At 45.1% G+C, this 16,386-nt stretch overlaps 1 protein-coding gene and 1 pseudogene across 7 annotated transcripts in view; one reads left to right on the top strand and one right to left on the bottom strand.

Moving 5' to 3' along the window:
• The window catches only part of LOC144282216 (large ribosomal subunit protein eL39 pseudogene), a 38,766-nt pseudogene extending 26,836 nt beyond the window's left edge, over positions 1-11,930 (bottom strand). The window contains exons 1-2 of the transcript XR_013350555.1: positions 11,776-11,930; positions 11,227-11,336 (exon numbers count right to left, since the gene is read on the bottom strand). The product of XR_013350555.1 is annotated as a large ribosomal subunit protein eL39 pseudogene (transcript). The remainder of the gene's footprint in view (positions 1-11,226; positions 11,337-11,775) is intronic.
• An 84-nt stretch (positions 11,931-12,014) lies between these two features.
• Positions 12,015-16,386, top strand: part of ZDHHC17 (zDHHC palmitoyltransferase 17) — a 189,843-nt gene continuing 185,471 nt past the window's right edge. For 4 of the 6 annotated variants that reach the window (XR_013350553.1, XR_013350552.1, XM_077845577.1 and 1 more), the window contains exon 1: positions 12,018-12,184. Coding sequence is in view for 4 of the 6 variants with exons in the window: in XM_077845577.1 (XP_077701703.1) it covers positions 12,092-12,184 (93 nt within the window). In the remaining 2 variants the exon portion in view is untranslated. Of the gene's footprint in view, positions 12,185-16,386 lie in introns of all 6 variants that reach the window. The other 2 variants (XM_077845573.1, XM_077845575.1) reach the window with 2 other exon arrangements.

A 16,386-nucleotide genomic window follows, 5' to 3' on the forward strand; every position in this document is an offset into this window, starting at 1 on the left:
TAGGATCTGCTCATCTCCCTTCTCCATGCCTGTAGCATCCCTCCCTCCTGTGGACAGTCCTGTGAGTCTGTTTGCCCCCCTCCCCCCCCCCCCCACTTTTTAAAGATTTTATTTATTTCTGAGAGATACACACAGAGAGGCAGAGACATAGGCAGAGGGACAGGCAGGCTCCCTGCAGGGATCCTGATCGGGACTTGATCCCAGGACCCTGGGATCACAACCTGAACCAGAGGCAGATGCTCAACCACTGAGCCACCCAGGAGTCCCGAGTCTGTTTGGCTCCTGATTGTGTCTCTGTCCTTCCTATCCTCTTTGATGTGGCCTTTCTTCTACAATTAGCTTAGAGAGTGTGTTCTGCTGGTCTTCAGGACGCTTTCTGGGTTCTCTATACTGATGTGGATATTATCTAGCTATATCCATGGGACAAGGTGAGCCTAGGATACTCCTACTCTGCCATCTTCCCTGGAAGTCACCCAATTTTTCTGTATCACAAAATATTTTTCTTTTGATTTTTTTGCAACTATTTAAGAATTTAAGACCCATAGCCTGTGGCCCCTACAAAAATAGGCAATGAGCCAGATTTGCTCATAAGCCATAGCTTACCAACTCCTTGTATAAACTAATCAGGGTGGTCTAATTTCCTTTGCCAAAATTGGCTTTACTGTGGACAGGTAGTTGAATCTTGACCAATGCAATCTGAGGAATGGTACGTTGCAAGCTTTCCTTGATTTAAAAAAGAGGCACATGAGAAGGAACGGTCCTTTTATTGCCTGTAGATATTGCTATATGATGAATAATGCCTACAGCTGCTATAGCCATGTTGCAGCCATGAGGCTTCTTGCCTTTTTACTGAGAATAGCAGAGGAGAAAGAAAGAATCAGATTGAATCTTCATATTAATGAGCTGTGGAACTAACCTGGAAATTACTTGAATTCTCCTTAGGAGGATTACTCAAATTACTCAAGTGTTGAATTAACTTGACTGTAGCTTCTTGTTATAAGAAACACTAAAGGTCCTTACTATAATAGCTACTTTTAGTCAAGTTTTCTGTTACTTGAAGCCAAAAATATTCTGATACTAAAGGACTCTGGGGAATACTACGTAAGCCATTAAATAGAATAAAATAGAACTATAAATGCTGCAATGGAAGGATATTTAAATCAAATTAAGTGGAAAAAAGCAATGTATGTAACAGTTTGCACAGTTAGGATATCATCTCAAGGATATATAGGTATATACATTAAAATTTGGGGGAAGACTATGATTAATTATGATTCGCTCTGGGAAGTGTTATTGGAATGAATGGGGAGGAAAAAGACTTAATTTTAATTGTGGATATTACCTATTGTTTAAATGTTTTAAAAAGATGTGCAATTATTACTTTCCAAATTGAAAAGCTCATTAAAAAACAGAAACTTGTTAACATCTAGATAAGCAAATATTGTGACCAGGATTCTGCAGCAGTCTGGAGATAGAGCAACTCAATGCTAATGCCCAAAATGTAGTAAGGCCCTATATTCAGATAAACGATTTCACTTCTATTTTATTCTCTTAATGTGGTATCTTGATCTATGCCACCATCTCTCTGAGTGAAGCTTAGAAAAGTATAATCTAGAAGAGCAGAGCAGAGCATAACAGATACTGCAACTACAACAGTTTAGCTCCTCTTATCTTTCTGAGAGACTGAATATCTAATGGATTGCCTTTGGGTGTTACAACTGCATCTTGTCTCAATTACCATGTGTGTTAATGATTTAAAAGTGGGGGAAAAGGGTACTCAGTAACGGAAGTCTTTCCTTAAGTTTTACTAGTGAGACTTCATTATCTGGGAATGATTTGGGTAAGGAAGATAAAAGAGAAAATCAAGAATACTGAGAAGAAGATAAAATAAAAAGAAGATCTACAGCATGAGGGGTTTAGAATAGCAATCAGGAAGAAATTTCTGATAGTAAAAACTATTACCAACAGAACAGAACAGAGGTTAATTACACACATTGTGGACTTTTCATTATGACAGTTTAAAAGGAAATTATCATCTGTGTAGGATGGTAGTATCACTAGAATCACAAAGATGAAGGAGAGGTTACAGAGCACCTATTCCAAGTCTCTTCATTTTACAGATGACAAAACTGAGACTGAGAAATTAAAGCGACAAAGATCATCCAGTTAATTAGCTACAAAGCCAGAACCAGTGTTCAGTTTCTTATAATAGACTTTATGCCACATTTACTGAGAATTGTCTGAAGGCAGTAGAATAAACTAGACGTCCTTTATAGCTTAAAGATATTACCCAAGAACTAAACCTAATTTATCACAACCAGGGATTTTTTTTTTCACCTGGGGTCCTTGCTCAGGAAGTCTTGAACCCTTTGATATTTATGCAAAATTATGTGTGTGTATGTATGCTTGGAAATCTGTAGTTTCCAGTGCCTTCTTATGATGGACTACTTTAACATCAAGTACCCCAAAAGCTGAATTTGAGATTAATCTCAGAGAATGAAAGTAGGAAAAATCATGCAATCGATGAGGTGATCAGTTAGAAACTAACCTCAGCAAAGACGGGTGGAGGAGTTAAGGGGACTCTCCAGGTTCAGGGATGCATGAATATTCTCTAGAGCATCTGGTTATATCAGCATATCAAAAGTTGACTGTGTATGGAGGAAAGCTCTCATGTGTTGGGGATTTTTGAAAGTCCAGGTGGCCAACTAAAAGTGCACAAGACTTTTTCTCTTTAATACCTGCCCTCCTCCTCTCAAAAAAGTTCTAGAAAATTCACCAGTTCGGCAACCAAAAAATGAAAGGGGCACACCCTCAAAGTTAAAAAAGAAAAATAAAAAAACTTGCAGGCACACAAAGAAACATGAACATTCTGAAACAAATACCAAATTATGAGATTAGCACAAACATCCCCAAATTCGTAGAGAAATAAACCTAATGCATCTCCTTATATTTTTCATTTTCTCAGTGTACATTACTAGAAATAGCTGTAAGAAAGGCTGGTGAAATGGAGAAAGTGACCTAGGGGTCTGACTCTAAAGAAGGGCTTCTCACTAAAATGGGGAGACCATCTGATATCTGAGATTATGTTTTTTTTTGATGGGAATTCTCAGCTAGGACAAACAATCAGCAGAGAGAGTATGGCTCAAGTTTTCTAACACAAGTTTTATCTTTCCACACCAGAGCTTATCTCTCCTCCCTCCCATTTCCTTGAGGTACAGAAGAGTAAACAGAAGATGAAATACTCTGCTAACAGAAACTGAGTAGAAACCAAACTGGACTCAGAGATGAAGGAAAGGAAGTAAAAACGTCATCCACTCGGTATCACAGCAAATAGAAGGTCTTTCAAGAGCTATCCAAGCCTGAGCAAGAAGCAAAGAAATGGCATGGCTACCATGTACGCAGGTTATAGCCAGACTGTATGTAACTTTCCCCAGGTCACAGAATTAAGATGGAAGCATTGGGATTCAAATCCAGGGGGTCTGATTAGCCTGGAAAATCTGGATAGAAAAGTGTTTGATTTACTAAACTCTTTCCTAAATGAGATAAAGCTGTTGAGCCAGCTGACTTCCAACTCAGTTTGACCCTTAGATGTCAACAAGCCAACGAAAGAAAGGGACTGTGGTTCCTGTTCTCATAGCCATAGGGGACAAAAATCATTCAGCATCTCTCTCTCCCATGATGGACCAGAAGCCTGGGGACAAAAATCATTCAGCATCTCTCTCTCCCATGATGGACCAGAAGCCTGGGGTAAGAGGTCAGGGACAGCAATGCTGGGGAACATTATGGGCGAGGCCTGGTCACAGTCTAGCTCTACAATAGCTACCACACACTCACACTGCCCTAATGAAGTCCTGCTATAAAAGTTTATGCCTTTTAATGCTTGCTTAAACAGGAGCCTTGGCAGAGGTCCAGCATAGCAGTCAAGGCCCTATTAGCACAACTGTCGCCCTTTCCATTACTAAGTTAAACATGCCTGAAACACGAGTATCCTGTTCTAGAATCTGGGTGACAAGAGAATGGATGTCATAGTTGGGGCCATTTCCTTCATGCATCACAACAACCAGAGCCCTATTTTTTTTTTTTTTTAAGACAAAATGTGAAGAACACTCAATTTATTCCTGCCACAGGTTTGATCTGTAGTCTTGTAGTCCAGTAGTTTCTGAAAAACATAAATGACACTAACTAAATGACATACAGGGTGCAAGCAGAGGGTGGGCAGAGATGTAGAAAAGATGTGGAAAGGATGCCTGGGTGGCTCAGCGGTTGGGAGCCTGCCTTTGGCTCAGGTCGTGACCGTGGCGTCCCAGGATCAAGTCCCGCATTGGGCTCCCTGCAAGGAGACTGCTTCTCCCTCTGCCTGTGTCTCTCATGAATAAATAAATAAAATCTTTTTTTTAAAAAAAGAAAGAAAAGATGTGGAAGATCACTGAAAACATGTTTTGACCTTTCCAGATTTCCCCTGATTCAGAGGGCAATAGCACAGTTTCTCTCAACTGCTTTCAATGCCTCATGGTAACCACACAAAAGATGTATTTTTATTTTATTTTATTTTTAAAAAATATTTTATTTATTCATTCACAAGAGACAGAGAGACAGAGAGAGAGAGAGAGAGAGGCAGAAACACAGGCAGGGGAGAAGCAGGCTCCATGCAGGGAGCCTGATGACGTGGGACTTGATCCCAGGTCTCCAGGGTCACGCCCTGGGCTGAATGTGGCACTAAACCGCTGAGCCACCTGGGCTGCCCAAAAGATATATTTTTAATAATAACTAACTTCATTTCCTCTTAAAGTTGTGGCTAATTTTAAGTACTATGTAGATAGTCAATGACAAGAAATTTCCTGGGATTGTTGAATTGTTATATAAAAGCTAGTAGTGTATATGACATTGGATCAAAGAGGTAATTTTATGGCAACAAAACTATCTTTCTATCCAGTCATGATAACATAATCAACTAGCGGGGATCCCTGGGTGGCGCAGAAGTTTGGCGCCTGCCTTTGGCCCAGGGCGCGATCCTGGAGACCCGGGATCGAATCCCACATTGGGCTCTCGGTGCATGGAGCCTGCTTCTCCCTCTCCCTGTGTCTCTGCCTCTCTCTCTCTCTCTTTCTCTCTCTCTCTCTCTGATTATCATAAATAAATTAAAAAAAATTAAAAAAAAACAAAACAAAAAAAACCCATAATCAACTAGCATATATCAACCTAACAGCTTATTACCTGTTGTCTACATATTTGATTTCGGGGCCCATTGATACATCATTAATTATCTGCAAACTACCTCATATGTAGATGTCCTACAGAATCCCATGTAGCCATCATATTAATTCACTGTAAAGTGTTAATTTACCTGTAAAAGGGATATATCTACCATACTTACTTCTTAGCTTCGTATGAGGAATAAATGGGATCATGTACATGAAGGATCTAGAATAATGACTGGTACCTAGAATATGTACCATTAGTCAGGGCTCTTCCAGGGAATAGAATTCCCTCCATATGATGCAAAGAAAGAAGTGTTAGTGAAAGTACAGTGGTGTGGGTAGGGTGAAGAGAATGAGCAAGGGCTGGTAGGAACCCAGAGACTAGCAATGCTCCTCAGGCTGAGGGGACATGGGAAAGAGCCAGCTGCCAGCTAGAACTGTAGAAGAGGGACCACCAGGTAGGCATTAGGCTAAGGGGGATGAAACTGCTGACAGGGAAGGTTTGTCACAGCAGAGGGGGGATGGGAAGAAATACTCTAACCTATTTCTTAATGCCACTGCCTCCCATCAGCCAAACCCAAGCGGCAGCCAGTTTGGCCAGATAGTACAGGACATGCAGTCCTCAGTGATCAATTTGCTAGAGCATAAGGCAGAAAAGAGCAAATCATGGATTTGCAGGGAGTGGGGTGCTGCTAGGGAGAAGGGTAAAGCAGATTAACCAGCATGCTCTAGTTCATGTTCTATTTTAAATTAAAAAAAAAAACAAACAAAACCAAAAACAAAAAACAAGAAACCCTATCAGAATCCTAACAAAGTTGGTAAAATGCATCTTTTCCCTACTATGAGAAATTATGTAGAATTTTATTCATATAAAGGCTCATATATGCTTTCTTTTTTCATTTATTATTCATTCATGTAACATAATTAGGAAATAACTGCTTTGAGAAAGCAGTATGTCAAGCATTATGTATAGGGTTGGTATTCTTGTCCTTATGGAGATTGTCATTTACAAATCACTCATAAAGGGTAATTTAATATCATGTAAATAATATAATAATAAAAATGCCCAAATTTTCATTTATGTAAAAGGGAGCACTACTTCTAAAAAAATGGAGATTTTACATTTTAAATGTTCCTAGATTTGAGCAGCCTTTTTTGGATCTTATACCCATTTGAAAATCTGTTGAAAGCTATAGATTCTCTCTCCAGGAAAAAAAAAAACAACGTGCATATGCATAAAGGCTTTCATTGATCACTGTCCTAGTCTCAAGCTTATTCACTTGAGCCTTTCTTAGATACTCTTCCTATCTCCCCACTGGCAGGTGCTCATAGTATCTTTTTGGACTTAGAGGAACTCAGAAACACTGCAGAGCGTGGAGGGTCAAAAGACAAAAAGAGTAAAACTTAGTGGCCCTGCCTGACATGGCCATACCTTGTTACTCCCCAGTTGTAGTAAAATGATGGAGCCCTGGTGCTTAACAAGAAAAATTTGCTTCCATCTACAGAATAGGTGTTGCCAGGGCTCTGATCCGTGAGGCTCCTGGGCACTCAACATGCCTTCAAAGGGGAATCTTTTCTTCTAGGAGTACACTCCCTCCCTCCAACTCCCCATTTCCTGTCCGCAGGATACTTTCTTTGACAAGTTCAGATCCAGCACTCCATCCTCTTGCTACCTGCGCAATCCTTTCTCCTTGTTCCCCCTTCAATATATACATTGCTATTTCAAATCCTCATTATTTTTCAACACAAAGTTCCATTGTCTTTCACACTGATGGTCCTTAAAGGCTGATCCTAGGTTATCAGTACTGATTCTGTTCTCTTTAGAGATGTGACCACCTGCTCTTAAACATTCCCTAGAAAGGAAGAATTTGCATACCACACTTCCCCCTCCTCCACCAAAAATAATGACAGGGTCACCTGGGTGGGTTCCTAGGTTAAGAGTCTGACTTTTGATCTCAGCTCAGGTCTTGACCTCAGGGTTGTGAGTTCAAGCCCCATGTTTGGCTCTATGATGGACATGGGGCCTACTTAAAAAACAAAAACAAACAAACAAAACCCCCAAATTCAGTTATACATTCATTTTAAGTTAGTAAAACTTAAGAAACAAAACTTTCTATTAAATCAAGTTGGATGTTTTGATCTTCCTGCATTTTTTTTTTAAGATTTTTATTTATTTATTCATGAGAGACACTGAAAGAGAGAGGCAGAGACTTAGGCAGAGGGAGAAGCAGGCTCCATACAGGGAGCCCAATGTGGGACTCGATCCCAGGACCCCAGGATCATGCTCCGAGGAGAAGGCAGATAGATGCTCAACCGCTGAGCCACCCAGGTGTCCTGATCTTCCTGTATTTTTGTAAGCATATAACTCTGCAAATGATTTCAAGGGTTTTGGGCTTTACATACTGTATTATCTATTGTATAATATATATCTTTTTAAAAAAGATTTTACTTATTAATTCATGAGAGACAGAGAGAGAGAGGCAGAAACACAGGCAGAGGGAGAAGCAGGCTCCATGCAGGGAGCCCAACATGGGACTCCATCCCGGGTCTCCGGGATCATGCCCTGGACTGAAGGCAGGTGCTAAACTGCTAAGCCACCTGGGCTACCCCATAATATAATATCTTATCCCAAAATCAGCAGCTCAGAAAAATAAACACTTAATACTTTACACAATTTTAGTGGTTGAGGAATCCAGGTGCAGTTTAGGGGGATGGTTCTGGGCCAGGGTCTCCCATGAGCTTGCAGTCAAGATGTCAGCTGGGGCTGCAATCATCTGAAGGCTTGACCTGGGCTAGACTATCTGCTACTGAGGTGGCTCAGTCACCTGCCTGCCACATCCAGGAGGCTGCTGGCTGTTGGCAGGAGGTTAGACTTCCTTGCCTTGTGGACCTCTCTCCATGGGGGCTGCATGAGAGTTTTCATGACATGGCAGCTGGATCCTCCAGAGTCGGTAATTCAAGAGAGAATATGAATCCACAATGCTTTTTATGAGCCAGCTTCAAAAGTCACACACAATTTTTCAGCAACATCTTATTGGTTATGCATATTAGCCATATTCAGTGTGGGAGGGCACTACCCAAAAGTGTAAATACTGGGAGAATTGTTGGCTTATCAGTTGACTATCACACATCTCAAATTCCATATATTTCCTTTAATTCTCCACTTCCTTTAATTCTCCAGCTTAATTTTATTTATATCAGTGATTCCTACAGAGTGCAAAAATATGGTTCTCATTTCACTTAAAATAAGATTATAGGGTACTGCTTGTGTGCTTGCTTTTCTGTATTAAAATGGCAATAGCTTGGGCAGCCCGGGTGGCTCAGTGGTTTAGTGTCGACCTTCGGCCCAGGGCGTGATCCTGGAGTCCCAGGATTGAGTCCCACGTTGGGCTCCCTGCATGGAGCCTGCTTCTCCCTCTGCCTGTGTCTCTGCCTCTCTGTGTGTGTCTCTCATGAATAAATTAATAAAATCTTGAAAAAAAAATGGCAATATCTTGCCCTATCCCAGTTTTGAGTAGGTGACATCTAATTTGGTTCTAGAGTCCACAATTCTAATGAGATACAAAATTTACGAAATGACTTCTAGGAAAATCTTGGATTTCCAATGGATCTCATTAGAATCCAAAGGGCTATAACTACTGAACAGCATTTAGCTAAGTCAAATAATCTGTATAGTATCTTAAAAATGATCTCTTTGTTGTGGTCACTAAATCTAGCATTTCACAGAAGAAGTGTTTAATAAAGTATTAAATGGACCAAGTAATAATTCACCCAAGATAATTACAACAGAACCAAGAACAGTAGATGGGGAAGAGTTAGGAGGCTTTCAGACATGGTTCTGCTACGATCTAGTTTGGTGACTTTAAGCAGGTTTCTTAAGTCCCCCAATTATCATTTTCCTATTTGTGAAATGTTGGAGTTTGACTAGAACTGGATGACCTCTAATAGTATCTTTAGCTCCAGTAGTCTCTGAAGTTACATATGAAGCCACTTCTATACAATAATTGCCCATTCCTCTCTGCTTTTAGATCCATTTCACAATTCTCCTCTGACAAGGTCCATGTTCTCTATTTTATTCTCTTTCAGCAACTATTCTGCATTCCTCCATAATTCTGTGCCATTCTTTTGCCAGTTTATCCATTGACATGTCTACTTTCTTGGCTGTCCTTCACAGTACCCTGAATATATCGTCTCAAATCTGCATGTAGATAAGGACTCTGTACTTACCAAGATGGACTTATTGTATCTACAGGGTTCATTTGGGTCCATATTGAACCTCACCCAAACCTCAACTTCAACATATTTTCCCTAAGAATGTCTGCTCTTACTCTTCCTTTCTTCCTTTCTTCCTTTCTTCCTTCCTTCCTTCCTTCCTTTCATTTAATAAGTATTGTTTTCAGTCATACAGCAGTGAGCAAGGCAGATATGGAGTCCAGTTGAGTTGCTTTAACTTTTCATTCACTTTTAGTGTTTTGTCCATGTTGTAGAATTCCCGGAAGTCACAAATAAAAGCATCTATGGCAGCCAGGCAATGATGATGAGTGATGTAGGCCTATGAGCCCAGTAGAGACCAAGCAAGGAAGCCCAGATCTCTCATGTTTTCCAGCTAAACTAGGAATCTAGATTTTATATATATATTTATTTTTTTTTAAAAAAGATTTTTATTTATTTATTCATGAGAGACAGAGAGAGAGAGAGAGAGAGAGAGAGAGAGAGAGAGAGAGAGGCAGAGACACAGGCAGAGGAAGAAGCAGGCTCCATGCAGGGATCCTGACATGGGACTTGATCCCAGGTCTCCACAATCACGCCCTGGGCTGAAGGCAGCGCTAAACCGCTGAGCCACCTGGACTACCCTAGAAATCTAGATTTTAAAGTGAAATCTCCTGATTTATTGAATTTTGGTATCTACTTCAAAAATATTTGGAAAACTACCATGTAGGCCAAATGAAACATTTTGGTGGCTGAATTTGACCACTGAGCCTTCCATTTAGGGACCCCTGTGAGCCTAGGCGTCCTGGGAAGGCTAAACATCCTCATTTTTTGTAAGCTCATACACCCCAATGTTCCTAACACATGGGCACCTGCAAAACATTCTTGCCTGCTATCTATGCCTTGTGTCTCCGTCACCCCCCAACAATTCAGTATCTTCTTTACCCCATCTCCCAACTGTTGCTTTTCTTTACTCCCATTGTCTCTTTCCAGTAAATGTATGACATAAGGGTAAGGAGGAGCAAGATGAAAATTGAATTGTTGAAGTGAAAATTCTACTTTAGGGCAGCCCGTGTGGCTCAGCGGTTTCACACGGCCTCCAGCCTAGGGCGTGATCCCTGGGGTCCTGGGATTGAGTGCTGCCTCTGGCTCCCTGCAGGGAGCCTGCTTCTCCCTCTGCCTCTCTCTCTCTGTGTCTCTCATGGATAAATAAATAAAATCCTTTTTTTTTTGTTTGTTTGTTTTAAAGAAAATTCTATGTTAAAATGCATCTAAAAGCAGTTTGGAGCTCCAAAGGGAGAGAACCCTAATTCTGTGTAGTTCTGCAGGCTGGGTGAAAGAGTCAAACCCAAATCCTTGGTTTGGGGTGGGACCAAAATGATGCAAATGAGCTCAGACTGAGAGGAGACCGAGAGCAGCGCTGCCGGGAGGACGGAGGCAGGTAAGCCAGCTGCAAAGTCAGCAGAGGACCTTGCTCTTCCCACCGGCCGTGCAGCAGCTGTGAAGAGCTGTGCCCGCCTCTCCCTCTTATGAATGATGCCTCGACCGTTAGCTATGCAGCATTTCCAGGAGCTAATATCTGCTATTTAGCTATTTTCATGCATTTCTGGGAGCACCCCGTGAAGGAACAGCAGACTCCTCTTGAGAGCATCCAATGCCCGGTCGCTCCCCGCTTTTCCGGGCCCCGCTTCCCAGGGAGCGTCGGATGCAGCGCTGCGCCCCGCCGTCTGCAGACCCTGCAGCTCCCCTTGGCGGGAGCCTCAGCCTGAGGGCAGGCCCCTGACCCTCGCCTCCCCTGGGCCCTCCCTCCCGACCTTACCCGGCGGCTGCTCCTGGCTGATGCGCTTGCTCGGGAGGCAGGCTGCTGTCGGGATCTCTAACGCATCGTCCTGGCGGTCTCTGCTGCATCCTCCTCTGAGCAGCTTAGGGCTACAATTTTTAATAATAGCAAAAAAAAAAAAAAAAAAAATACAATTTTTTTGGCGATCTCTGCTGCATCCTCCTCTGAGCAGCTTAGGGCTACAATTTTTAATAATAGCAAAAAAAAAAATACAATTTTTAACAATAGCAAAATCAAAGAGGCATGTGTTGTAGGGCTGTTGTTTTAGCACATTTGTAGGAGCCACTCCCCCCCCCCCCCATTCCTACAGCCCTAATATGCGCTTAAAGACGCCCTAGGTCCTTTTATCCGGTTCGAATTTCAGCGAATTCCGTTTTAACGACGTGGGTTCTCAGCCCCCGGGTTACATTAACATGCAGCAGGTGGGGGGGGGGCGTGGGCCTCGAGGGTGTACGTTTTTGATGTAATTACTGCTAATTGAAGACCAACGAGGTCCGGCCGGGCCGTCTCCCGGGCCCCAGGCCTCACCCGTTGCTCCGGGCGCCCCCGAGGGTGCATCGCGGGAGGCCGTCCCGGCGGGGGAGCAGGGCCGCATGGGCAACGACCAGCAGGCCTCCCAGGCCCCAGCCGCGCTGCTGCAGCCGCGGGGTCTCGGGGCCGCGCCGCGCACGCGCACAGCCTCCTCCCCCGCTCCCCCCGCCCCGCCCCGCGCGCACGCGCACAGGGACCCCCGCCCCCGAGGGAGGCGGGGGGGGCGCAGGGGGGTGCGCGGGGGCCGCGGCTCGCCCTCGCGCGTGCCCTCGCCGCGCCCGAGCCCCGCCGGGGGGAACCGCTTTCTCCCGGCATGCAGCGGGCGCAGGGATTTAACACCAAGATGGCGGACGGCCCGGACGAGTACGACGCCGAGGCGGGCTGCGTGCCCCTGCTGCACCCGGAGGTGAGGGGCCGCCCGGAGCCGCCCCAGCCCCGGGCCGCGGGCGCCGGTCCCCCCGGGACGCGCGGAGGGCTGCGGCGGGGCCCGGGGCCGTGCGGGGGCTGCGGGGCGCTGACAGGCGGGCAGGCCCGAGCGCGGCCGCGGCTGCGAGCGGATAACGGGGCGGCGGCGGCTGGGCGGCCCGGGGCGCGGGGCGCGGGGGGCAGCGCTGCTCGGCGCCGTGCGGGCCGCGGGGGCGCTTCCGGGGCGGGCGTCCGTGCTGGACGCGGCCGCGGGCACAGGTCGCAACTTTCGGGGGGAAGGCGGGCGCTCGCGGCGGGCGGGGCTGGGGGGGCTCCCGCTGCGGGCTCGGCCCCCGGGGTCTGGCGGCGGGCGGGGGGCACGGCTCGGGGTCCGCCGGCCTGGCTGCAGCTGCGGGCTCGGGGCCTCCGGGCAGCTCGGCCGCCGGGTCGCGGTCTGGAGGCGGGGGCAGGGGGCGGTGCACGGCCCCGGGCCCGCTGGCCAGGCTCCGGCTGCAGGCTCTGGGCCTCCGGTCGCGGTCTGGCGGCGGGGCGGGTCTGTGCGCTGGACGTGGGGGAGGGGGGGTGCACGGCCCCGGGCTCGGGACCTCCGGGGGAGCTCGTCCCCGGGTCGGGGTCTGGGGGCGGGGGGTGCAAGGTCCCCGGCCCGCCGGCGTGGCTCTCGCTGCAGGCTTGGGGCCTCCGGTGCTGCTCGGCCGCCCGGGTCGGGGCGGGTCTGTGCGCTGGAGGGGGTTGGTGCACGACCCCGGGCCTTCTGGCCTGGCTGCCGCTGCAGGCTCGAGGCCTCCGGTGCAGCTCGGCCGCCCGGGTCGGGGTCGGGGTCGGGGCCGTGCATGGCCTGGCCTTGCTCCCGCTGCGGGCTCGGGGCCCTCGGGGCAGCTCGGAGGGAGCTCCGGGCTCCCGCGGTCTCTGCGGGATGAAGGCGGGACCACGGCCTCCAGGGTGCGGTGGCGGCGACGGACGTGCACGGCTGCCTGGCAGCCTCCCCCGGAGCGGGATGGTTCTGCTGACCTCGGGGTTGGGGCTTCCAGCCTGCGTCGCCCAGTGAAACGTGGACACACACACACACACACACACACACACTCAGAGTGCCGCGTATTAACACCCAACCACCGTCTTATTCATCACTTTGATTTACTAGAAGCAGATGGGACAGTTCTTTAGGAAGATGCTTGAGCTGCTCTCAACCAGAAAGGGCTCCTCAGGATTTCTGAGAAACAGAGCTGTACAGTAAGTCTTTGCGACCAAGGTAGTGACATTTTTATTTATTTTTTGTTAAGGATTTTATTTATTTATTCATGAGAGACACACACAGAGGCAGAGAAACAGGCAGAGGGAGAAGCAGGCTCCATGCAGGGAGCCCGACATGGGACTCAATCCCAGGTCTCCAGGATCACGCCCTGGGCCAAAGGCAGGCGCCAAACCGCCGAGCCGTCACCCAGGGATCCCCAGTAGTAACATCTTTGGAGCTGCCATAGGACATGCCCTTTCTTTTAGTTCACACTTAGGCCTTAAAAAATACACCAGGGCATAAAGTTCTCAGATGATGACTCGAAAATGTTGCCAAGGAATAGGTCTGTTCATGTCTTCTCAGTGAAAGTCTTAAATACTGAGATGTTGATTTTATGTATTCTGACATAGTGTTCTTTCAGTGAACCGTTGGTGTGTGGCGTGGTACATTGTTTGGCACTTTAGGAGTAATTGTAACTGATAACAGATCCCTAGCGCTGTTGCTGGTAGTAATGAAGTGGCCTGTAGGCTTGGAATGGAGAGCCCAGTCTTCGGGTTGCCACTTAAAAGAACGTTATGAGAACATCGGCTTCTCCTTCCGCACACTGCAAGTAGAAGTTGATATGAGATCTGCCATTCTTTTTCATCTGGCAAACACAAGGCCCAACTACTTTAGATGTTTTGAGTCTTAACGCTGTGGTTTCCAGTGTTGCATGCACACCTGGTGCAGACCTGGTAAAGTTCTGCTTCCTTGCACTATGTTCTTGGGCAGACTCCTCTGAGTTCTAGCTTCATCATTTGTATTTATGGTATGAAGTGACAATAACTAATAGGCTATTATGAGGATCGTGATAATGTATTCTTTTGTCGTTGTTGTTAAAACAAGCAGCTTTTGGTCTCAGAAAGAAACCTGTTCTCTGCCTTGGTGGGCAAATAAAATAATAAGACTTTTAACAACTGTAGGAGACTTGGGTTCCAGTTCTGTTATTTGTAGTAATTAATTAGCCAAAGGACTTGAGACAAGTACTTAATCTCTCTCTCTCTCTCTCTCTCTTTTTTTTTTTAAAGATTTGTTATTTGTTCATGAGAGACACAGGCAGAGGGAGAAGCAGGCTACCTGCAGGGAGCCCAGTGTGGGACTTCATCCCAGAAACTCCATCCCAGGACCCTGCGGTCACACCCTGGGCCCAAGGCAGATGCTCAATCACTGAGCCCCCCAAGCGTCCAGTACTTAATCTCTTAAAGCCTGAATTTGTTAATCAGAAATGCAGATGTGGCCTAGTTCACTTGGTTATAAGGGATCAGGCGAGACTGTATGTTGAGGATTAAGAACTGGCACATTGTAGGTGTTCACTTAGTGTTATTTCTTTTTCCTCTACCAGGAGGGAGATGTTACACGTGTGTTTTGGTTTTGGCAAATGGTTTAGAGACTTGTGTGGGTTTTAATTTATGGAATAGAATATTGTAGGAGCAAGTTTTATTTTACTTCAGATTTAACACTGTGTCACAAAAATAGTTTTTCACTTAATATTTGTTGAACAGATGAATTATTTGTAGGATAAAGAAATTAGCCATTCCTTAAATCTGCTCTTAGTATGCATACCGCTCACTATTAAAACCTTTCTCGGGATTATGTAATTAGCTGAACAGGGAAACCTTTTTTTAATTTTTTTTTTTTTATTTTAGAGGTATTTACTGTGAGAAAACTTACTTTTTTAATTAATCAAACGATCCATTAATTTAGTGAGTCTTTTAAACATTTGTTTATTTTGTTTGGGTCAGGTACTGTGCTGGGCTCTTGGCACTTTGGGATTTTCGTGTTTAATTCAACGAGAAGCAGAATAGGATGTGGTTGAGAGCCACTGGTAACAAAATCTGGGTTCTGCACTTGCTGTTATTATGGTAAATTTACATTTGTAAAACTGGGTTGATACTCCTTATAGTGCTTATTGTGAATATTAAGTAAAAAAATAATGTTTATAAATGTTTATCAATGTTTATAGAGTAGCCATCCCAGACCACAGCAGGTGGTCTGCCAACAACTCTGACCTTCTGAAAGCCCTAGCATGTAGTGAATACTGGTGCTATTACTTTGCTTTCTGATGAAATAGGTGATTATTCATTTTATTATAATGGAAGAAATTAGAGCTATTTGGAAAAAGTTGAACTGATTATCCTGGGATTAGGGTGCTAATCCTAGCTCTGTGACTTTAGGCTGTTGGACATTTAACTACTCTTAGTTTCTTTGCTTTTAAGATAGAGAGGCTAGGGGCGCCTGAGTGGCTGAGGTCATTAAGCGTCGGACTCTTGATCTCAGCTCAGGTCATGATCTCAGAGTTGTGAGTTTGAGCCCTGCGTTGGGCTCTGTACTGGGTGTGGAGCCTACTTAAAACAACAACAACAACAACAACAAAAACAGAACATAAAGAGGCTAGACTAGATCTCTTAAGATTTTTTTAAACTCTACTGTTGTAATTGTATGTTGTGATTTTTCAGAATCAGTAGGTTTGAGCATCTATCTTCTACATGCATAGCACTGTCCTAAGTTATATGGATGAAAATAAAATAAGTAAGATATCTTCTGCTTTCCAGAAGTTAATGATCTAATTTGGAATGTATACACATGTGAAACACTTAACAGAAACCAAATAAATGCTGAATTGATTAGCCTATAAGCAGTGTCAGATTTCTGTCACCTAGAATGGTTAGAAGAATGACTTCAACAGAGAGAGAGACCATATGTTGGTCTACAATCCCGTGGACTTGGTATCACCGCTCTTATGTTTCATCCGCTGGTGTATCCTCAGTAAGCCGTCCTAGCTCTTTCATAGAATGAGGCCACAATACCTCCTTTTGCCAGAGTATTATTATAGGGGCTCTGTGTTTCAGCAAGATCTGACTCAGCTTTGAACTGGATTGCCTAGATTATCTAGGGCTTTCATCTCTTGTTTGCTT

This window comes from Canis aureus, chromosome 13 (genome assembly GCF_053574225.1).
Source record: "Canis aureus isolate CA01 chromosome 13, VMU_Caureus_v.1.0, whole genome shotgun sequence".
In the NCBI taxonomy this organism is placed as follows: domain Eukaryota; kingdom Metazoa; phylum Chordata; class Mammalia; order Carnivora; family Canidae; genus Canis; species Canis aureus.